Consider the following 24,508-nt stretch of genomic DNA (forward strand, 5'->3'; position numbering starts at 1 on the left):
TTTCCTACCATTTAAAGGTAATTATTAAATGTTACATACTCATTGCAATTACAATTAAAATTTGCAGGAAAACTAATGTACATATTAAAATATAATGGGTACCAACAAAATGAAAAGCTGATATTATTTTCCAACCTCCAAAAAAATTTAAGTTTATTGAATACAGGACACCTTTACACATGATAATCACTGTACAGCAAATGGAGACAGAAAACATAGGCTTCATGATAAAATTATGACAATGAACTCTTGTTATATTTTTTAATATTGTAATGTTTTCCCATTCTGCAATGCTTTCAAATACTTGGACTCCCTCAGGGAAGAGAGGTATGTGCCCCATCTCACACAAAATAACATTGTTTTACCCATTTTTCTAGTATGGATCTCTATTTGATGATATAAATTGGAAAAAAACCAATTCGGATTGTTTCTAATTTTCAAAGATATTTTTATCCTCCTCCTTGAATTCAAGAGAATGAGTCATTCTCTAATTAAGCTAGGTGTTGTAGTGCTGTATGGGTGTGTGTTACCACTGATTAATTGCATATCACCAATTTTCCTGTTACCCATCTCAGTGAATCTTGGGAATTTTTTCATTCACTGACAAATCTAACTTTCTCTGAACATTTATTGGGAGTGAATTTTCTGGTTTGCTATGTCATTGCCAAAGTGAATCAGTGTTCTAGCTCTTTGGTCTAATATTTATTTTGCTGTATGTTCAAACCAGAGTTTTTGACTCCTTGAAAGAGTACCCAGATCAACTCCCTTGGTAGAGGTTAATCTATCTGCCTCCAAGAGACCTTCAAGTGGCTCATGTGTCAGGCCCCTTTATTTCCATTCTACTTCTGTTCACAGTGGCAGTTTACTTTTCAGGGCTAAAAGGTTGTTTCTATCCTTCGGCAAATTTTCAGACAAGCAGGTTTCATCTCCTTCAGATCTTTGACAGTAACTTTCCTTATAAGACTTTTCTCCCTCACTCTGAAGGCCTCTTGACCTCCTCTTTCAGAGCTCCTTTAGAATTCCTCTTTCTTCTTCTTAGGAAGGTTGTATAATCTTTTCTGGTGAGCCTCAAGACTAAATATCCACTCACAATAACAGACTCTTAGATATCTATTGACAAGAATTTTTGGTTGAACTAATAAGTCTGTCTAACTACAAGGTGTCATAATTGACAGAGTTCCTGAAGAATTAGATGCTCATGCTCCAATTATACTCTCTAGTAAACTCTTTCAGCCCCATAGTCTGACTATGTAGAACTTAGGGGTTGTAGGCATTATCTAATAGATGAGGAAAGCAAGCCTTGGTAAACTGACTTGTTCAAGGACCCACAGCTAAATAGTGGCAGAGTCAGGACTAAAATACAGGAGCCTACTCATGATCCAGTGCACTCTCCATTTTACCAACTAATTCACTTCAACAAGCAATTATTAAGCACCGACTATGTGCAAGACCCTCCACTAGGGATTTTGTTGTTTAGTCGTTTCAGTCATGTCTGACTCTTCATGATCCCATTTGGGATTTTTCTTGACAAAGATACTAGAGTGGTTTGCCATTTCCTTCTCCAGCTCATTTACAGGTGAGGAAACTGAGGCAAACACGTTTAAGTGACTTGCCCAGGGTCATACAGCTAGTAAGTGTCTAAAGTCAGATTTGAACTCAGGAAGGTGAGTCTTCCTGACTTTAGGTCTGCTGCTCCCATCCTCAAGCGCCTTACATTCTATTGATGAATTAAAAACAGGTAAAAAGAGAAATACATACAAGAGACCCCAGAAGGAAAGGGACTGGAGAAGGGTATGGTTCTGCATCAATGATGACCAAAGTTTGGTAAGAAGGAGCAGGAAAAGGAGATGCTGCCTTAGCAGAAAGCAGCTCTGAACCACCATAGGATCAGAAGAGTGCCAACTGGTTGGTGACATACCCTCCAAGATCCTATGATGGTGTTGGTTTGAGGTTGCTCTCTAGATACTGCCTAGTTGGGGCCAATATTCTGAATCAATAACTACCTGAATGATAGTTTGCTCAAAGGATAGCCTCTTCCAAAGATGGTAGAGAGTAGAGGTATCCAGAAAATATCCCACACCTGTAACATCAACTCAATTCCCTGACTTTCTTTGAGACCCTGGTCATTTGGATGCTTAATATGGTGTTTGAGGCCCTAGCTGGCGTGGTGCTAGGCCTTATGTTTACAGAGGACAAGAATTCAGTGACATGTTTCTTCCTTCCTCCCTCCCTTCCTTCCTCCATTTCATTTTTTCCTTTCTACCACCATTACTGTGGAACAAGGGAGAGGTTGCTGCCATGCAGTTAACAGATTGAAGGCTATTTTGTATTGTTTTTATGTTTTATGGATCACTACAGTTAAAAAAATCTTAATCGTTTAGTGTCCTAACTAGTGATCACAAGCTTCTTTGTACACTGGCCTTCCAAGACAATTTGGTTTCCTGGCCTTTCCGGCTTGGCAGAGTTCATCAGAACTTACCTCCCACTGGCATAGCTTTGGCAAAAATAGATTCTCTCCCTGTCTGACAAAGCTTCACAATAGGATTTTTTGTAGGTTTTTCCTAATACTTGACTAAATTTTGGAGGAAAAGCTCAGAATCTGGCCAATCAGAAGCTGTCAGAAACTCATATTCCTTCTAGTCTCACTCTCCTTGGAGAATACTATGAGCATTAACCTTAAAAAGTATACAAGGAATTGCTGTTATCTAAGTGACCTAGAACATCATAATTGTTATTTTCTTAATTTTAATTTATTTTAGTGTTGGTGACTATGTTACAACTGATGTATTACTTTAGAAAAAATTTATTTGAGGTAATAGGATATTACTTGATCAACCAATAAGCATTTGTTAAGCAAATACTGTGTCCCAGACACATCTATCTCTTGTCACTCACTGTAAGGATTCTGAGTCCTTTCTTATTTACCATTGGTATACATCTAAAAGAGAGCAAAAATGTAGGATGAAAATTTTGCTTGCTACTGCATTCCTCAAATTTCCTGTTTGTACTCCATATGCATTATAAGAAACATAGTATCTAGCAAGAATGTTCAAAGTTAGCTTACACTGAAAATTTTCACTCCATACATATACTGATCCCAGTTCCTTTTAATCACCGATTCATCGGGGCCTATAGTTATTATGAATTAACTATTTTATAGCAAAATCTTAGAAGTCAATATTGAGCAGTTCATTTTATTAAAAGTAGAAGTTCAATAAGGTGTAAGCCTTAGGTTCGTACTATAGTACTAAAAGTAAATGTGAAACTCCCTAACTTTAAAATGGCTTGCTCTAAAAGAAAATTAATTACAACAATAATTAAAATAGCTGGTATTTCCAAATTGAGGTATGTTCTTTTTCATTGTGTCAAACTATTATGAAACTGACATTTTCTTAAAGGTGTGAATGAGGGAAAATGTTCTCCTAGTTTTTCTTCTATTGAAAATATAACAAAGACAATCATGTTTTGGAAAAAAATTTTAAAGATCCAGCCAAGGGAACTGTTTTTTAAATTAAATATTAATTTTTAGATTTCTGGGATAATGCTTATCTTTCATTCTGTAATAGCCCTTTGTTTCTGGTTTTCTTTTTCTTTTATTATTCATGTGAAATTTCATTTTTTTTCTTGAAAAAAGTTTTCATTTTATTTCAGAACTTTCACAATATTATTAAATGTAGGCACTGGCATATTTTTATGTTTCTAACAAATCTTCTTTCTTTATACTTTGCTAGGCATTTGCTTGGTGGCCAGATCTATTGGCTGAACATGCAGAGAAATTTTGGTCATTATTTACTGTGGACATGGATTCAGCACTAGAGGCTCAGCCACAAGATTCTTGGGATAGTTTTCCACTTTTCCAACTGCTAAATAACTTCCTAAGAAATGACAGTAAGAGTTTGGATCCATTAATGTGGGTGTGGGTGAGGGTATGGGTATGGGTATGATTAAGGGCCAGGGAGATATTGATGTATATAAATACATGTGTTTAGAGAGCTGTAGTATGACTCACGCAGGACTAATATGTTATATGCCTTCCATTCTCATCATACAACCAGGAGCTCCTAGGTCAGAGCTAACCCTCCTTAGCGTCTTACACTGGTCACCATGTTATCTTGATTACATCACCCATTTCTTCCCCTCATGCGTCTCTATGGTACTCCTTGTCAGCTTTTAACATGGCAGTATGCTAGTAAATGCTAGTAAAATACCACTTCTCTGAAAATCACTTTGAAGTTTAATCTAAATTCTTAACATTTTCTCCATCACTCTCTTAGGTCTAGACAATCAATAAAACAATAAATTAGACTCTGATTTATAGAATTCACTGATTTCACAAGTAAATGCTCACACTGAAAATTTAACAATCATATCTAACAGGGGTAGCTCTAACACATCCCTGGGAACAGTCCTCACTTTGCTTTTAGCACTCTTCTTCAGGAAAACTGTAAATCCACTTATCCAAGGAACTAGCAGATATTTGTGTCTACAAAGGAAAATTTAGAAATTTACTTTTTTTTTCTAGAAATCTTTCATTTCCAGGCTACCTCTGAAACTGTACCAGTAAAATATTTTATTTCGGTATTAAACCATTATATTATCAAGGTTTCTAATTTCATAGAGTCTCAGAGTTGAAAAGGAACTTGGAGGTTACTCCTTTTAACTTCTTGTCCAATGTAGGAATCCTGATAATAGCATAGCTAACAGGTAGGCTTTCAGCATCTTTCCAATTCTTGGCCACCGCAAAAAGACCTGCTTATATATGAACACTTCCAGTGCCAAGGAGGTGATTGCTTTCTAAGGCAACCCATTTCACCTCTGACTGTTCTTAGTAGGATGTCCTTCTGCATATCAGACTGAAACCTGCAGTTCTATAAGATCCGCCCTGTTAAGCCTAGTTCAGTCCTGTTGAGAAGCACAAAAGAAATTAGTCCTTCTCTCACATGGCAATCCTTCGAATGCTTGAAGTCCCTGATCACACCCTAGATAAATTAGCATCTCTCATTCCTACAAGTAATACTCAGGGGAGGTGGTTTCCAGATTCCTTCTCATCCTCTTAGGAGAATAAAATCATAGCTTGAAAGTTGAAAAGGACCACAGAGGCCATCTAATCCATTCTCCTCATTTGTTTGTTGAGGAAAATAAAAAAGGTTACACAAAATTACTCAGTATCAGAGATGGAATCCGGACTCAGGTTTTCTGACACCATCATTCTAGCATACTACTTTCTTAGGCCAAGTGGGAATTTAGCTTTGATCTTTTTAATTTAATGTTCCAAGAGCTGAACATAACACCCTAGGTATAGTCTAACTAAGAGAGTACAACAAAATTATTGTTTATCTTCTGCCCTCCTATTAATGCAACATAGGATTGTGTTTGTTTGTTTGTTCGTCTTTACTGTTAGTATTTATTGAGCTTGTGATTATTCATTTAACAGCCCTGACTCCTTTTTATGGAAACTGCTAGAAAAGTAGGTCTGCCTCATCTTGGATTTTTAAATTTTTGAACTTTATACATATCCTTGTGTGATTTTATCTTGTTTATTTTGGGTCATTATTTTAGCCTGGGGAGATCATTTAAAATACTGCTTATCTTATTCACTGAATAAGCTGACCCTCCCAGCTTTGTGTCATTTCAGAAAGGTCTTATTATAAAACCAGCATATTATTTTGTTTATTTGTTTGTTTGTATATTGACTTATTTATTTTTAGTTTTCAACATTGATTTCAATAAAATTTTGAGTTCTACATTTTCTCCCCTTGCTTCCCTTCCCCCCTCCGCAAGACAGTGTGCAATCTGATATAGGCTATATATAAATATTCATATGAGACATTTTCACATTAGTCATGTTGTAAAGAAGAATTGGAACCAATGCAAGAAACCACGAGAAAGAAGAAACAAGAGAGAGAGAGAGAGAGAGAGAGCGCAAATAGTATGCTTCAATCTGCATTCAGACTCCATATTTCTTTCTCTGGATGTGGATGACATTTTCCATCATGAATCTTTTGGAATTGTCTTAGATCCTTGCATTGCTGAGCAGAGCTGAGAATATCAAAGTTAGTCATCGCACAGTGTTGCTGTTACTATTTACAATGTTCTCCTGGTTCTGCTCACTTCACTCAGCATGTAAGTTCATGTAAATCTTTCCAGGTTTTTCTGAAGTCCACCTGCTCATCATTTCTTATAGAACAATAGTATTCCATTACATTCATATACCACAACTTGTTCAGCCATTCCCTAGTTCATGGGCATGCCCTCAATTTCCAATTCTTGGCCACCACAAAAAGAGCTGCTGTACATATCTTTGTACATATGGATACCTTTCCCATTTTTATGATCTCTTTGGGATATAGACCTAGAAGTGGTGTTAAAGCCAGTATATAATATCATAATCTACATTGTTGATACTGTGACAAAATTATTTTCCAAATAGTTGCGTGGGTCCCTTTCAATTGCCCATATGTTTGAATTCCTGTTTTGACTTTCCCTACCATCTAATAACTTTCTCAACTATCCTACTCACCTACCAGCAGCCAATAAGTCATCAAGTCAAAGCAACAAGCATGGATTCATGCTTAATAGACTCCATACAAATGAAGGCAAAAAGACAATCCCTACCCTCAAGGTCCTTACATTCTAACAAGAGAGACAATACATATTTAACTTATTGCAAATAAATTAGATACAGCTTCAGTGGAAGGCCCTTAAAGGGGGTGAGGGGAAAGGGAAAGCTATTAAGAGCAAGGAACCAAGAAAGGCCTTCTTTTGGCCAATATGTGCTCATTGAATACTAACAGTTTAACTTAAGAAAAGTACGATTAAGAAGGTAAATGTGTTTAACAAAAAAAACATCCTTTTCCAAAATAAAAAACATTATGCTTAATACTCCCCTCCCTAATTATTAGAGATGATTTCTAAAGTTGGCTATAGTTAGGTTCATCTTTGGGCAACTTTTTGGTTCTTGCTTTATTATTCATAATGGTCAAACATTTTAGAAGAGATGAATTATTCATTTTGCTTGCCTAACATGTTAAGATGTAAGGTTTTTGGTTTGTTTGTTTTTTTTTTTTGTAAAATACAGAAAATATGTCTCACCCCCAGATTGATGAATTTCTTGACCATAGCAACTCTTAAAAATTAACTACTAATTGAAAGAGATTGCCATCTGCCTACATGAAGGGAGCACACAGTCCACAAAATCACAGATCATTTGAATATTGAAGGATATGATAAATATGTAATGTTTTGTCATTCATTGACTTTTGGCATTAGGCTTTTTTGTAAGAGATAATGACATTGTATTCTTTTTTTCAAATTATTTGGGGAAACATTCACTATAACTTCAGGGAATTAGTTTGTGTTTCTTTTTGGTAGCAAGTGTTGCAGTATAATTATAACTGGAAGGTGTGAAACAAAAAGAACATTGAAATGGCAAAAGCATTAAAAAAGGGGTTTCCAGTGAAATTAACTTTAAATATCATGCTACTTTTCTAATTTTTCTTCGTATACCTGTCATAACATATCACATTCCTCTGATATTAACTGCAAAATGCATAGGATGAGGAATTTCAGATTTATTTTAATCCACTTTTAGTGAAACTACGAAAGCAAAAGTAAACCATGTATTCCTAGTCTGGATTTTTAATTCCCCCAATTTTTGATGTGTCTGGATTTTGGCTGTGATTTTTAAAATGATTACCATATTTTAAAAACATCAATTATTTCTGAGAAAAGCAACTCTTTAGTGCATTCAAGTAAATGGAAAAGTTCCCCTGTGTCATAATTTCCTTTTACTACCAAGAGTTGGGTATAGTTTAGGGAATTGAAAATGGAATGCAGACCTTTATCTCAAGTTTACAAATTGCGACCAAAGTTATGACCAATAAATGCATATTTATAGATTTTCAGTCATATATGTATATTATATAAAATTATTGTTGATGTCAACAATAATTGTCACATGCTGTTATCAATATGTAAACATTACATGTTATTATAATGAACTATGTTGTTGGTCATTATGAAAAGTCATGCTATTTAATTTCTTAATCAGCCACATGATTTTATAAATTCAATTCCATTCCAAAAGCCAATGTTTTAGATAACAAAAAAGTCCTGTATTCTATGGAAGACATTCAGAAAAATTCTAGGCTTTTTATACATGTAGCCCATAAAGGTAACCACCTATAAGTCAGTGCCAAGGTATGGAAATTTCCATTATATTGATTTAATTGGAAGTATCTTTTCTAAAGTCCAAACCCTATTGTTAGATGGCTAAACTTAACATGAACAAAGGTAAGCTAATATTATATTTTAAATAGGACAAAAAGGAATCGCTTGCCAGTTGGGTTTACAGAGTTGGCATATAAACACCTAGAGTACTTAATTGTTTGTGCTGAGTATTGTTCATTCAACAAAGGCAGTATTACAGATTTTTCTCCTCTTCTAAAAATTGCATACTGGATTCTCAGGCTAATGATGAATAGAAAATATTTCATATTAACCTTGACATTAATTTTTTTTAGATAGGGAATTTCTTGGGAACATACATTTTTATTTAGGAAGGGCTTTAGATGTCACCTAGTACGACCCTATCAAAAATGAGGGATCTGAGGCCCAGAAAGTTTAAGTTATTGCCCAAAGTCATACAAGTAATAAATGGCAAGGCAGGGATTTGAACCCAGGTCCCTTGATTCCCAATCCATCATTAGACAAAAGCTGGGACTGTCTTTTGCCTCTTTTTGTATCCCCAGTGCTTAGTACAGTACCTGGCATGTAGGCTTAATAAATATTTGTTGACTGAGTGACTTATTCTTTCCATTACATCACATTATGAGGCATCATTTAAATGTTTTTCTTTTTTTTTCCATTTTTCTTTTACTGTTGTTTAAAAAAAAACTATGTTCTTTATTTTTAAAGAGATTTAATTTTTGTTCTAGGCTCTGAAGTAATAACCAAAAAGATTAAAATCCACTTATGAACCTGGTCCAGCTAGTAAAGACATTAGTTTCCCAGTCCTGCTCTTTAAATCTAACTTAAAATATTCAGCTCTAGATGAAAGACAATTGTCATTCTATTATGATTTGCCATCAAGCCTCTAAGACAAAGCTATCATTGAATGTCATTTTTATTGCCAATCGATGAGTGGTGGAGAGAGGGAGCAAGAGATCTTCCCAATATGAAATTTGCTTGTTGTGCTAGGGAAAAAATATTAAATTGTAGTGTGTTTCTAAGCCTAAAGTTAGCCATGATTAGGGGAAGACAACTCTTCAAACCCTTGGAGGTTATACACAGTTTCCTCCAGGGAAGAGTACCAGCTGCACCAGAGTTAAAGCAACTGTCCCCAATCTCCCACCCCTCACAGCCTAACCCACTGATTCCCAGAGCAAGATTGATAATGAAAACAAACTCTTACTCTTAACTTCCACCCCAAAAAGAATTTCAGAGCCTACCTTTTGCTTTTCTACCATCAATCTACTCCTTTCTCCTCCTCTCTCCTTCCCCCCACCCCCACATAAAGAGATAATTAGATGGGTAATCACTTTAAATAGATTCGGAGGAAACAGTTTTGAAAGGGAGATTTATTAAAATTGAGGAGAAATAAATATGTTTTCATAATGAAGCAATTAGCAAGATACTTAAATTATACTGAAAGACTATGATGATAGAGTAAATAACAAATGCTAGGTTTACATGCTATGCTCCACAATTTCCCCAATGATAATAGATAAAGCAAGTGACCATTTCTGACAAATGACAGCCATCTGGAAATTGCACAAATGATTTCTTTCAGCATGACTGAAAGGCAAAACCCTTGGAGCTAGTCACCTTTTAATCTGTGGATATGCTAGCAAGTGGCAAATGACCATTCTCCTGGGAACCGATTCCCAAGTGAAAAATACCACGGTGCTTATTCTTTAATTAACAGCCTTTTCACATTGCTAGCACATTAAAGCCATCAGAAAGAACACCCGTGCTTATATAATCAATGTCACAGAGTCTCTGCCTAAACAAATAATAAATGTTCTGGCTTTACACTAAGTGAAAACCTATTCGTGAAGACTTTCACCTTCAGAAAGATAGGCTCATAAAAATCTAAAAAGAAAAAATTGGAATGTGGTCTCATGAGGATAAAAAGGCTAGTGTTAATAATTAACAAGGAGAGTGAAGTGGAGTCAAATTAGCCATAATAGAGCCCAGAGTGACTGGCAAAGTCACCTCTCATTATCAAAAAACTCATTAGGAAATGAAGAGGTGGAAATCCCACTGGGTTATTCTCACACTGAAGCTATATCAGAGATTATTTTTTCAGATTTCTTTCAAATGAAGAACTGTTAGGTCACCATGTTGCATATTAGGTTAATCTTCAAGCTTCGAAATATGGAGGGCTGACACCTTCATGTTATTCTACCTCAAGTCTTAGATGAGATCTGCATCTGAAATTCAGGATTTGTTGTTTATAAATTTGTCTATGACATATATGGCCTAGAAGCAATATAGAAAGAATGGGCATTCTATGACATGGTAGTGAGACTGTATCCCAGAGTAGCTTTCTAAATGACCACTTTCGTAAAGGACAGCATCTACATTTCTTTTAATTGAATTCAAACCTGTGCATCAAAATGAATTTTTAGATCACTTTGGTTACAAAAAAAAAAGAAGAAAAATAAACAAGGAAAAGCTACCTGCTTTTCTTTCTCATTTAATCTCTACAAGCCTGTCTTTGGTCCATCACCACGTGAAGGTTCTTACATTTTAATCAACATTTTTATTGTAGTTTTATAAGTTTGTGAAAAATAGTCTGCCTCAGTAAGACCTGGAGATGTATGTCACAGTATCCTTACAGAGATAGCTGTGAGTTCTCCCCACATTTACCCATGTCAATTGTGACATACTTGATGGCAAGCAAGGCTTATTAACCTGCATAATAGGGATTTTGGTTATCGTCCGTCCTATAATTATTGTTCACAAAGGGGGAGGACTGGCACATATAACTCAAAGGACCATAGAAACAAAAATAAGTATTTATATTTTTAATGCACCTGTGTTATTTTTGTGTAGATTTACTTCCATTTGCTTAGGTTAATAATCAAATTGATATTTGTTCCTTGACCAATGACTAGCCTCTGGAGGAGATCGTACTAAAACCCGTGAAGCAGGAAGAAGTAAATCAAGCAAAATATTTGAGAGTTGGTGATAATGATGGTGACGATGATGATGATGATGATGATAATTTAAATTCCTACAATACTTAAAGTTTAAAAAGTCCTTTCTTAGTAATCCTCTAACGTAGGAAATACAATTTTATTATCTCCTTTTCATAGAGTCTTAGAGAGGTTAAATTACATACCCGTGGTTACACAGTTAACAAATGTAATGTGTATTAGTGGCAAAAAGAGGTCTCCTGATGCAAATTCCAAGGCTCTTTCCATTATGCTTTGAAACACACTGATTTAATTTAGGTTTTAGGAAATTTTTTAGTTCTGCCACAATGGAAAGCATCCCATGCAACATCCAATTGGAAGAGGAATTTCCTATAGATGATAAAGTCCTCAAAGTCCTTTGTTTGCAGATGATATTTGTGCTGATTGCTTCAAGACTCAAAAAAAAATGTAGGGTTTTCCTTAATGAGATCCATAATTATGTGAAAAATATCAGCCCAATAATTCATACAAGGAAAAATGTGGATGAAAACTGTTTTATTTGAGCTAGTACATCAGTACATACATCCAAGATGGGCAGTACCAATGGGCAGGATTGGATTAAATAGGATCATAGAGTTAGAGCTGGAGGAGACTTTAGAGACCATTAAGTCCAACCTGCTCATTTTACAGATGAGGATCTAGAGGCCCAGAGAAGTTAGTTGATTTATTTAAAATCACACAGCAATAAATGTCAGAGACTGAATTTGAACACAGGTTCTCTAATACCAAATCCATTACTCTTTCCACTATCATGCTATTTCTCGATAGGGGAAACAGAGGGGTCTGGATTGAATTCAGGAAATAATATGGTGCTCTCCAGAAATAGATAGATAGATAGATAGATAGATAGATAGATAGATAGATAGATAGATAGATGGATAAATTATTCTCTTTGATATGTATGACTGCAAATCTTGGCGGAATGCCATTTCCAAAGGATCAGTCTTATCTGTGATATAGAGGACAAGAAAGAGGCTTACAGAGGTTCCATTTAGACTACAGAATTCCCAGTGATGACTTGTGTACAAGAAGGAATATAAGAATTGAGAGCAAGGCAATGTATGATTATAAAAAAGTGGTAAGGCAGAGTGAGAATAAGTGAATGATAACAGATGGACAGCCTGATGCACTAGTAACTACAGAACATAAAAAGACAGAGGAAGGCCTCCATCATGTTGGGTATAGCCTCAATGGAGAATCTATGGGAAAATATATGATTCATACAGGATGAGAAGGCATAAATAGGTTGCAATCTGCACCAATGATGAGAATAACACACTTATGAGATCACAGATTCATGTCTTAGCCTTTTTTATGACTTGAGAAAATCAATTTTTTTCCTCCCAAAGTGGTTCATGGACCAAAAAAGATTTAAGATCTACCAGGTTATTATAGGGGACAAGTAGGTGGCACAGTGGTGCAATGCCAGGTCTAAAGTCAGGAAGACTCATCTTCCTGAGTTCAAACCTAGCCTCAAATACTTACTAGCTGTGGGACCCTAGGCAAGTCACTCGACCCTGTTTGCCTCAGTTTCCTCATTGGTAAAATGATCTACAGATGGAAATGGCAAACCATTCCAGTACCTTTACCAGGAAAATCCCAAATAGGGTCACAAAGAGTCAGACATGACTGAAGTGACTCAACAACAAGACAATTATAGATACTTGTAGGGAAATTTAATATCTATAAGTAAAAAATAATGGATGCCTTAAAGTCAACTTATTTTTAAGGAATCTTTTATTGAGTCCCAATCTCAGAAATTTATAATACAAATACAGAGAATTGACAAAACATAGCAAAAAAAAACCCACTGGATTTGGAATCAGGGGAGACACAAGTGTAAGTTATGCCTCTGTCACTTAATAGCTGTATGACCAAAAGTAAGTTAATTCACCTTTCTAAGCTCAGTTTCCCCATTTATGAAATTGGAATATTAATATTTTCCATGGTTGTTGGATTAATTCAGATAACATAAACATTAAAATGCTATACAAACGTAAATTAATATGTGTTTACATTTGTGAATTAGATATTAGTGTACTATTACATTTCTGAAAAACCACCACTGTAGCTATAGGTCAGGATGTTACTGAGAGCATCTTGGAATAGACCACACAATCAATTAGTGAGTGCCTCATGAAATGACTGATAGAATAGGAAAAAAGAAAGGATAGAAAAGCAAAAGGAAGAAATGGAGGGAAGGGAAAGAAGGAAGAAATTTTTGAGCGGTAGTTAGCCTCAAATCATAGTCATTAAAACCATATGAAGAAGATGAGAAAGTTCATTCTGATTCCTTAAGCTACATATTATTAAAAGAGGTTTTGACAAATGTTCAGTGATCTACTGTGGGTGGGAAGCAAACTGAAATATGGGCAACTGTAACAGAAAAGAATGTATTTGCATAGAAAATGATAATGGTTAATGGTGTGTATGTGAAAGTTATAGTGGCATTTATATATTTTAGTCTTGTTTTCACTATTCTTTTATTTCCTTTTTGCCTTCTATCTATATTTCCCCATCTTCTTTAACCCTTTATTGCTGATTTTAGAATTTAAGAATACTGATTTTACTTTTACCAAACATAAATGTGAGTTTTCATAGATATTTTATTTTGTTTAAAACTATAGATGAGATAAGGGCATCTAAGTGGTTCAGAGTGCCAAGCCTGGAATCAGAAAGACTCATCTTCATGAGTTCAAATCTGGCCTCAGATACTTACTAGCTTTGTGACCTTGGGCAAGTCACTTAACCTTGTTTGCCTCAACTGTAAAAAGAACGGGAGAAAGAAATGGCAAATCACTACAGTGTCTTTGCCAAGAAAACCCCAGATTGGGTCATGAAGTCAGACACAACTTAAAAACAACTGAACAACTCATATTAAAGATTTAGCACTAGAAGAAAACTTGAAGCTAATCCCATCCAACCCCCTCATTTTACAGATGAGCAAATTGAGGGCCAAGTGAGTTAAATAACTTCTTAAAGATCCCACCAGTAGTAAGTAGTGGAGCCAGGATTTAAACATAGTTTCTCTTTCTATCACATTTTACTTTTTTTAAAGCAGCATCAATGTTAGAAGGTGTATGATGTTGGGTTAGGATGCAAGTTTAATGGCAATTTTTGAAAAAAAAATGGCCTTTCCATATTAAGTGATAGGAAATTTCTAAAGGAAGAAATACCATATTCATTTCTTATGATGATAAGGAATGATGTTACACTTTCTAGAGTTGAGAAATGGAGAAAATCCTCCCTTTTCTGTTTTCATATAGTGGCAGCCTAGCATGGTGCATAGGAAACTGTCTTTCAAGACAGAAAGACACAAACTATAACTCTGGACAAATTAATTAACTTCTCAGCATCTAGGTAACTCCTTAAGTATAGAGAAAGTGCTATCTTGCATTGATAGAAGTTCCTTACTAGTAACTCCTTATATCAGACAACTTGCAGGTTTAGTCCCAATGTAGCATCTACTCCATAGGACTGCAGGCTGAATTCATAAATTAAGAGGTGCTGCCGCTCATTAGGTTTTCAATAGTCTGACCTCTGGCCAATGGGTCAAAGAATACAACCTAACATTTAATAGCATTTATTTTTAATGATTTAATATGAACATCATAGATATTGCCAAATTTAATCAACAAAATAGGACTTGACTACTTGTTAGGCAGAATTCTCCAAGAAACTGTTTACTCATTTCAATATTTTAGTTGCTTATCTACTTAAGCAACTGCATTTTTACCTGCCTGCATTCCTTATTAGTTTTCACTTAGGGTCATGGTCTTTCATTTTCTGCTCTACAGGGTGTTCCTAAAGTCTGGACACATAGGCAAAAATGCATATTTTCAAGAAATGAAACGAATGAAATTTTCAACATTTTATTTATTTGGAATATTAACAAATAACATCTTCAATATGATTTCCATCATTTGTGATGCAAAAGTTGATATGCTTTGCAAGATTCATGTGAACTAGATGCAATAACTCCACATTTCCTATGTGTCCAGACTTTAGGAACACCCCGTATATCATTACGTGATATGGCTCTTTGTTGTTGTGAATTCCTACCCATGATTGAAAAATGGCTCCACACATGAGTGTCACTAATCTAGAATAAGACTTAATAAATATAAGATTTTGTGAGTATATACATGCATATGTGCATTAGAGAGGTGTATATATATATATATAGGTATACATATATGCATATATGTGTGTATGTGTATATATATATACATATATGTGTACATATATACACATACACATATGTATGCTACTTTTCTTTTCCCAAAAGCAAAAATAAATTTTCATGTATTATGGTTTTTTCTTCTGTTTTTATCTGTTAGAAACATAGACCCTAGCAAGAGTCAAAGTAGGCGGCGTGACAGAGAGCCAGCCTTAAAGCCAGGAAGACTTAGGTCTAAGTGCTACCTCTCACTAGCTGTATAACTGTGGGTAAGTCACTATACTCCAAGATCAGAAACATCAGCTGTGCATCTGCATTGCTGGAGGAAGTTTCCCTATCAGAAGTTCCCCACACCTATGAAGTCAGGTCTGGACAAAGAGATTTCATGTTTCTTTTGTCATATACACATTTAGTTTGTATAACTTATTAAGGCAATTTGTAAAGAGCATTAGTATTCATGTTGATAGGTGTTATGTAAATGTTAGATCAATGTCATTATTATTGAATTAATCCCTAGGTTAAAATGCTCACTTACATAAAAGACTATTGCACCTACAAATGAGCAGTCTATCTGATCAATTCTACTACTAATTTCATTAGACATTCAGGAGTGGTTGGGCTGACAGTAGCTACTAAATCACCTTTAACTCTTTGAAACAACAAAAGAACCCAAATGAAATAGCACTGAAGTCTTGGCTTTTAACAGCATGAAGGTAATACATGATGTAACAAAAAGGAAGGAAATTGTTCCTTAGCCTTTTGTCATTTAAATAGGTGTTGTATTGCATCTGTTTAATTGGATGTTGGCTAAAACACTGCCATTTTGTATGTTATGGGTACACCCAGAAGTGAGAATGTATATGGATTTGCCTGCCCCTTTGGGGATAATATAATACACATATATACATACACACATACTTTTTTTTCCTGCTTTGACATCTTAGTTTTAACTGAACAGTTGCATACAAATTCCACTTATCAAAATAAATTGTTGAGAAAACTGATTGTTAAATTCCCATAAATCTAAATAAGTACCTCCAGATCTGCCTAATTATTCTTATCATAGTTCCCATTTGAGTATGCATAATTTGGGTGTGCATAGTTTCTGGAGTTGCAGGGGGAGGGGAGGGAGGGTGGGGAGAGAGAGAGAGAGAGAGAGAGAGAGAGAGAGAGAGAGAGAGAGATTAAGTGATAAAATCCCCACCATATTTTTCTACCATCCAATTTGGCACTTGGTGAAGAGAACAAACTACGTGATCTCTTAAGTTACCTTTTAGTTCTGTGATTGGCTATCAAGTAATAATTGAAGCTTTTTTTTCACTTGGCTAATGAAGATATCATTAACATAGCTTTAGTTTCTTTTGAATCTATGAATAAGATGAATTTTGTAATTAACTCTTGTAAGAAAAACTTCATAAGGCCCCATTCTAGTGACTGACAAGCTAGAAAAGATGGATTTAAATACAAATAAGACAGCACACCAACTATTACCTATATATTGTTGTTTCTGGGTTAGATCTAAACTGATAATAACAGTAGTTGACATTTTATAGGGTGTTTTAAGGATAGAAAGGCATGATTAAAATATTTTCTCATTTAATCCTCATAGGAACCCTATGAAATAGAAACCATTGTTATTCCCATGTTTGCAAATCAGGAAACTAAGGCTTAGAATGGTAGGTGGCACAGTGGATAGAGTGCTGAATCTAGCCAGAAAAACCATAGTTCAAATCCAACCTGTTACTACCGGTGTGCCCCTGAGCAAGTCACTTAACCTGTCTGCCTCAGTTTCCTCATAGGGAAAATGGAGATACTAGCACTACATCACAGGGTTGTTGTAAAGATAAAATGAAATTATATTTGCAAATCACTTTGCAAACCTTAAAGCCCTATGTGAATGCTAGCTATCATTAGACAGGGTAGGTGTCTTGACTAAGAGCACCTAGTTAGTAAGTGTTAGCGCTTGAATTTGAACCCAGCCTTCTTCCGATTTCAGGTTCAGATCCAGGGTTCTTCCTATTCTGCCTTTCTGCGTTAATAGATTATAGCTAACAAACTAAGGCTACCTTACTTCTCACCAATCTTTATCATCACTTAGTACTTAGCTTATAATTAGCTATTGAGTTGGATAGGATTATGCTTTGGAATCAACCTTTTCTTCCCTCTAACTACTTTTTTATTTTTATTTTTTTTCTGTTTTTTTTTTGGTCTTGAATTAAACTTGCCAGAGAACAAAATGGTTTTAGGTGTTCATTATACCAGAGTTGTTTCTATGTATCAATAGCATATCATCACTTCAATTTTGACAATACTTACCATAATTTCTTCACCCTATTGATATCGACGTGGACAATAAGTATGGAGTGAATGTTCCATTAGTCTGTCATCCTTGTAATTTTTAATAGAACTTACTATGAGTTCCATCCCCCTTTGGTGGGCATGAGATCTTTGTATCTTTAATGGGGAAGAATATCACAACACACAGCAAAGCAACATCTTTCCTTAGTGTCATATGAGAAGTTCATAGCCCAAATGGGTATAGGATCCAAGGTTATTGAATGTCAATTTCCATCTAATTACTAAAAATTGTAATTTTATCATCATCAGAGCTATAAGCATACTAGTTGGTTAAATAAAGCCATGGTGTTTTTTCAAGCAATAGAACAAATGACTTAAGGGGATGGACCTGGTTCTTTGTATTCCGGGTCTTTTGTGCATGTGAAAAATACCAAGAACTTTTAGTGAATTGTAAATTCACTAATATGAGTCAAAAGCGTGACATGTGAATCAAAAAAATTATTGTGACCTTTACATTGATAGAAACATAGTATCCAGAACCAGGAAGTGATAATTCCCCTGTATTCTTCCTGTTCAGACGACATCTGGACTACCAAATTCAGATATGTGCTCAACATTTTAAGGAGATTATTAACAAACAGAGAAGCAACAGGGCATGGTGGGTCAGCAGCCTGCCCCAGAACAAGGATAACGTGGGTTCAGTCCCCACCTTTGCCACATACTTGCTCTGTGATCCTGGGCAACTCAGTCTCTCAGTGCTCTGGGAAAATTCTCTAAGATTGTAAATTACAGATAAGGTGCCAATTTGCATTGGGAAAGGGAGTCTCTCACTGGCTACTCCCCTATACCATATCCAGTGCCTATTCTACACTCTATTAACAAGTAGCTAAAAGCTGGTATCCCTAAGTAGTGTTAGAAGTAGAAACCATGCCACATAAGAACCCATTAAAGGAACTGAAGTCATTTATCCCAGAGAAGAGAAGACTTAGGAGAAACGTTTTAGTTATCTTTAAGTAACTCAAAGGTTCTCGTGTGGAAGAGGAAATAGACTTCTTTCTTTAGGGGGCACTGCAAAGTGCAAACTAGGAGTAATAAATACAAGTGACAGAGAAGTTGGTTTAGGACATACACACAAACACACTCATACATGTAAATGTATATGTAGAAATATTTTAATAATTATAACTGCCCAAAAGTTGAACGAATTCCTTTACAACTCTGAGATACTATAATTTTATGAAAACTATCATAAATGATTACAAGTTCTATCAGTAGTTTCCTGCACAATCTGCACATTTTCTCTGTTTCAGTCAAGAGCATATTCACCTGTATTCTGAGGAAGTTGGGACTTCCTCATACTTCCAGATAGTAGTAGGATGCATCTTAGTGCCACACAGATTTGATGCAAAATGCATGAATCCTACCTAAGCATCACAATAACTATCTTTTGAGGAGATGTCCTAAGTCAATGGAAGCTATTTGGAAAGTCAGATATAGTATTGGAAATAAAAATATTAGGTGGCAAGACACTGGGTAGAGAAATATAGATGTGGAAGTCATCTACATGAAGCCATTGGAGTGGATAAGATCAGCAAGTATGAAAATGGAGAAGAGGTCCTAGGACATATCTATAGGAAATACCCACGCTGACCAGACAGGAAAAGAATAGAGCCAGTAAAAGTGGCAGAAAAGGAATTGCAAAAGGTGGGCCATGAGAGTTTAGTGTCAGAAGCCAAGAAAGAGGGGAGCAGATATCAAGAAGGAGGAAGTGATCTACAGCATCCAGTGCCACAAAAAGGATGGATAAGGAAAGAATTTCATTGAATTTGGCAATAAAGAGGTTATTAGAGACCCTGGAGAGTGTTACTGTACCTCAAGATTTGCATCCAAAATTCAATAATTGGTGTTTAGAGTGAAAAAAAGAGGGAAAAAATCCAAATGACAAGAGGAGGTAAAGAAGTGGAAGCAGTGACTATATACATATATATATGTATATATATACATATATATATGTATATGTATGTATATACATACATATATATGTATGTGTATATATACACATATATACATGCATATATTTGCATATATACATGTATAATATATATTATATACACATATTTCTCTGAGTTTGACAACAAAGGGGAGAATAAGAAGAGGGAAGAAATGTTCAGAACAGGGAAGAGCAGAAAGCACTTGTAGTGGGAGGAAAAGGTAACAGAGACATGAGAAAATCAAATCAGTCAACCAACATGTATTTGCCATGTGCTTATGTGAAAGGCACTGTGCTCATTGCTGGAGATGTAATGACAAAAGTGAAAAAACCCTCAATCTCAAGGGTGTTACATTCTACCGAGGTCTACAACATGTACATCCATGCACATTTACATTTTTTTAAATGAATACAAGATGGCTTTGGAAAGCAGTGCACTTGGGCAGAAGGGTTGACTGATGCATCAGGGACACAGAGGAAACAGGAGAACATTGGATTCAGGAGAGAGATGGAAGGTTAGGCTTAGCAAAGACAAAGGCACCAAATCCTCTGAAATGAGAGAAGAGAAGCCTATAGCAGCGAACAGTCTGAAACTTTGCATTCATACTACATTGACTTGCATTAGGACATTTGGTGAACTGGGCTTTTCTGGAGCTCCAGCAGATTACATCACAGGTATAAGCAAACCACATAAGTTAAGCTATATTAATAGACCCTCATGAAAAGTGGAAATATGCCACCTAGAAGTAATAATTTGCAAAGACTTCTATGCATTTGTATTTATAAAGCTTCACAGGCAGAGACAATTAGATGATGTTTAGAAGATGTAATATTCAACAAAGGAAGCACCCCGTCACAATGTGAATTTCATTACTTCTTTATGTAACAGACAGTTCAGGAAATGAATTTCATCCATGTTTTTCAAAAGTCTGATGTTATCCACACTGATGAACACTGTTTCTGTTTGGATATTACAGCACTTTTGTGTAATGGAAAATTTCATAAGCACTTGCAAGACATCTTTGTTCCCCTGGTCGTCCGCTACGTGGATCTCATGGAATCTTCCATCGCCCAATCTATTCACAGGGGTTTTGAGCAAGAAACGTGGCAGCCTGTCAAGTAGGTACCCTAGTATGAATGGCATCTCTGCATTCTTACACCTGACCTTGTGAGGGTCACCTTGAGCTATTTCTTATGGCATTCCCTTCCCACGTTGTTTGTTTCTTCACAGGAACATCGCCAACAGTCTTCCCAATGTAGGTCTTCCAAAAGTTCCAAGTCTGCCTCTTAATCTTCCGCAGATACGTAGCTTTTCTACACCATCCTGGATGGCTTCTTTATATGAGTCCACGTGTGTATCCTCACTTTTCTCTCAGTGGCGTATTAGCTAGTGCATGACCTTGCCATGTTGTGTGCAGAAGTATTTGATGTGCATGGCATTTGTAATCATTGGTAGAAAGACACTACACCGTGTGTGTGTGTATGTGTGTGTGTTACAGTTGTTGAGCTAAGCACAGAACATCAGTGATTAGCAATTTAGAGCATAAAGTCACAGCAATGTGATATAGTTAATATCCCACTTTATATGGATGGAACAAAGGTCATTTAAGACCCAGGTTGCAGACTGTGTACTAAATGGTATAAATACAATCCTTCATATTTAGCTAATGAGCAAGATAAGCTGTTTCCCTCTGGGTCCTTAGGCTCACCTTACTCTTAAATAACTAAATGACTTCTCTAGTGCATGCAGGAAATTATTCTAAAAACATTTTCAGTGATAACAGGCATTTTTTCTATTTTTGTTAAAGTTCCAGATTTAAAGAGATACTATCAGGGAAGAGGCTGTCATTAGCCAATTTGTGTAATCATTTTTTTGTCTTTCCAACATGCTGTCCATTAGTGTTCTTTATTATTTTTAAATTGCTCTTATGATAAAACCCTCTATAACTTGATGCATATTCCCCCATATAACCAAGATGATATAGCTATGTGCCTATCCAATGCCAAATCTGGTTTGAAAGGACCTGAGATGTTGCAAATCATTTTAATGTTATATTATTTCTCTATATCCCCACAACACACTAACAAATTCAGCAGTACTATCCCCATTTTAAAGATGGGGAAACTAAAATACAAGAAGATTAAATTATTTGCCCGAGATCTTTTAGTGGAATAACACTAGAAATCTGCCCAATCTCCTGCTTTTCTAAAGGTGTGGGCATCTTTCCACTATCCCCCACTCTGTGCAAAGCAGCACTGAAGCTTATTGAGATAAGCCTTTTAGATGAAGACATATTTACAACACTTCCATGAGCTAGTGTCTAAACAACTGTGAAGAAGATAATTTGAAAAAATATTTTGACAGTATTCTTGCAAGTTAAACATCATCTTTGTGCCCACAGGAATTATTAAGGTTTTATGTTACACATGAACTTTTTTCCTACAGACAAAAAGCTTTGGGCTCTTTCAGTGTTCATGGTTCCCTTGTGTGTCAGTGTCTGTGTATTTGCAAGGAATTACCTAGAAAGTGTATTGAATAACATTGCTCTAGACTTCTGGCATTTGTTAATGGGAGGAGTAATCCTTCTTTACTCCTTTCCTTTTTTTCACCCTTCTTCCTCCTTGGTGAGAGAGTCTAGCAATTTAGATCCTCACTACTCCTGTGAGCATTCAGCTGAGAGGTTGAGTCTTTGTCAGTCATCTCCCAGAACTTGAGCTATGATGTGTGACCTTCTGAGTCCCTTGTCATCTATCATTTGGAGTTCATCTTCTTAATAGTCTAAGTTTCAAGACGTCAGTGTTCATGGCATATTGTAGCTTTTTTTTTAATTGCTGAAATTCTACTTCCCTGAATAGATAAAGAACAGGCTTCAAAGAGTTGGCCACTATTATCTTTCTGTCAAGGTTATCACCATTAGATAGTCTGGCAAAGTTCCCAGAGCTACTTGTAATGTTATTTTATTCTAAAATTTATTTTTAAAAGGAAATTTTGGTATAAAGGACTAGCTAGATGGAGCATTTTTCACTTTCATTCATATGTGATACTAAAGAGTGTGGAGAGGGTTTAGGGGGGAAGTAATGTCAAAGTAACCATGTCTAGGGTTCAGTTCAGATGACTAGTTTTAAGGCAGCTTAGTCAAATGGATGCAAGTAAAGGCAGCGGACTATTTCTCTAAATTGTGTGAATATTTTAAAGGATAAGTTTATTTCCACTAACATGGGAAGACAAAAGCCATGCATTAGGAGGAGCTCTTTATCCTCTCCTCTTTGTTCATAAAGTTCTTTGCATTTCACCCTTTTTGTTGTAAAACTGGCTTCCAACGGTAGCCTTTCCTATTGGCATTTTTCAGGCACCCACCAAGGAATACATTGTTCATAGCAGTGGTTTTTAAATGCTCATAGTACCACCATGACATTATAGTTTAGACCTTTTGGGAAGGGAGGGGATTCTAAATGAATTGTTGCTCTTGGAAGAACACATTTACATTTTGTCATTTTTTTCTTTAAAATTAAGCAAAATATCTATTTACCCAACTGCTTCCGTAATTATCCATGTTCTGTGGGTAGGGTCTTAAGAGATCACCAAAGAAGAAAAAAAGATGTGAAAAATTGTGGACCCATATTTTAATTGTTTGCACTTATCAAAGGGTCAGTTTTCATTATATTTAGTATATGTTATACTATTGAAATTTGTGGGAATGGGAAAGAACAAATACATTGTAATCAGCAATGTCCACATCAGCAAGATCCCAGACCTACCTGGCATTTTGAAATGAAAGTATGAAAAAGTTTTAAATAATTGCTTTGATATACAAGTCCTCAAAAGAAAAAAAAAACTCATACAGAAATGAAAGTAGATGGTCTTTCCTACCATTTATATATAGATCATTTGAAATACTACAATCATCAGTTAAGTTCTTACTGAAAATGTTCAGGGTGCTTTTTTTTGGTATTTTCCTGCTTTCTTTTTATATTAGCACAGAGAAAAGGTAAATATGCACTTGCGTTAGCTTTTTGTTTCCACAGGAATATCATTGCAGTGTTGTCAGTTGTTTTGTTGGTCCTTTTGTTTAATGGTACATTTGGGGCACTGAATATTAAGGTTTGGGAGATATTAAGAGAGGAAGGTGCTATGTTCAGTATTCAGTGTTTTGCTATGATTGGTCCCCTGAGAAGTTAACTCAAAGGATACCTTGGCTAGACATACAGAGAACTATGAATTATTGGCAGAACTGGGTAAGAAAAGCACACTGAATAAGTGATAGGGCTGAGACTCTCTGTTGGGAAGAAACCAGCTTTTAATGAGCCAAAATGGGAGGTTTTCTTCTTCCTTTGTAGTTAGCTAATTAAGACATTTCCTAAATAATGCGTACGTCTTTATAATTTGCAGCTTCTTATTTTATATGTTTTCAGCCATACCTTCATAGCAAACTGGTGGTTTTCCCATTGTAAATACTTTTCTTAAGATCATATTATTGAAATAATTAATTAATTATTGAAACAATTATTGCATTAAGGTTGACATGAGCCATTATTTAGGGGATATTGTGTGCTCTTGCTCTGATCTTATGGTTCAGTGTTTTGAAGAAAATTTGTTTTTTTTAATCTTTGAAAACACCCTCCTATAGAGTAACTACTTGTAAAGTCATTTAAGTACATGAAGAAAAATAATAGCAAGATGCTTCTACTCAAACATTATATGTACTAGTGTACAAATAACCTCCATACATGGTGTGAAAACATAGTCCCCTAGAGTCATTTAAAATGGTGGTTAACACAAAGCAAATGATAGTTCCATATTTAGATGTGGGGTTTAGAAGCGCACACATTTTTTTCTAG

At 35.5% G+C, this 24,508-nt stretch overlaps 1 protein-coding gene across 6 annotated transcripts in view; it reads left to right on the forward strand.

Moving 5' to 3' along the window:
* The window catches only part of CADPS2 (calcium dependent secretion activator 2), a 730,659-nt gene that overhangs the window by 617,645 nt on the left and 88,506 nt on the right, over positions 1-24,508 (forward strand). For 2 of the 6 annotated variants that reach the window (XM_036759293.1, XM_036759295.1), the window contains exons 18-21: positions 319-327; positions 3,732-3,888; positions 20,647-20,788; positions 20,901-21,020. In XM_036759293.1, coding sequence (XP_036615188.1) covers positions 319-327; positions 3,732-3,888; positions 20,647-20,788; positions 20,901-21,020 — 428 coding nt within the window. The remainder of the gene's footprint in view (positions 1-318; positions 328-3,731; positions 3,889-20,646; positions 20,789-20,900; positions 21,021-24,508) is intronic. The other 4 variants (XM_036759294.1, XM_036759296.1, XM_036759297.1 and 1 more) reach the window with 2 other exon arrangements.

This window comes from Trichosurus vulpecula, chromosome 5, assembly GCF_011100635.1.
Source record: "Trichosurus vulpecula isolate mTriVul1 chromosome 5, mTriVul1.pri, whole genome shotgun sequence".
In the NCBI taxonomy this organism is placed as follows: Eukaryota; Metazoa; Chordata; class Mammalia; order Diprotodontia; family Phalangeridae; genus Trichosurus; species Trichosurus vulpecula.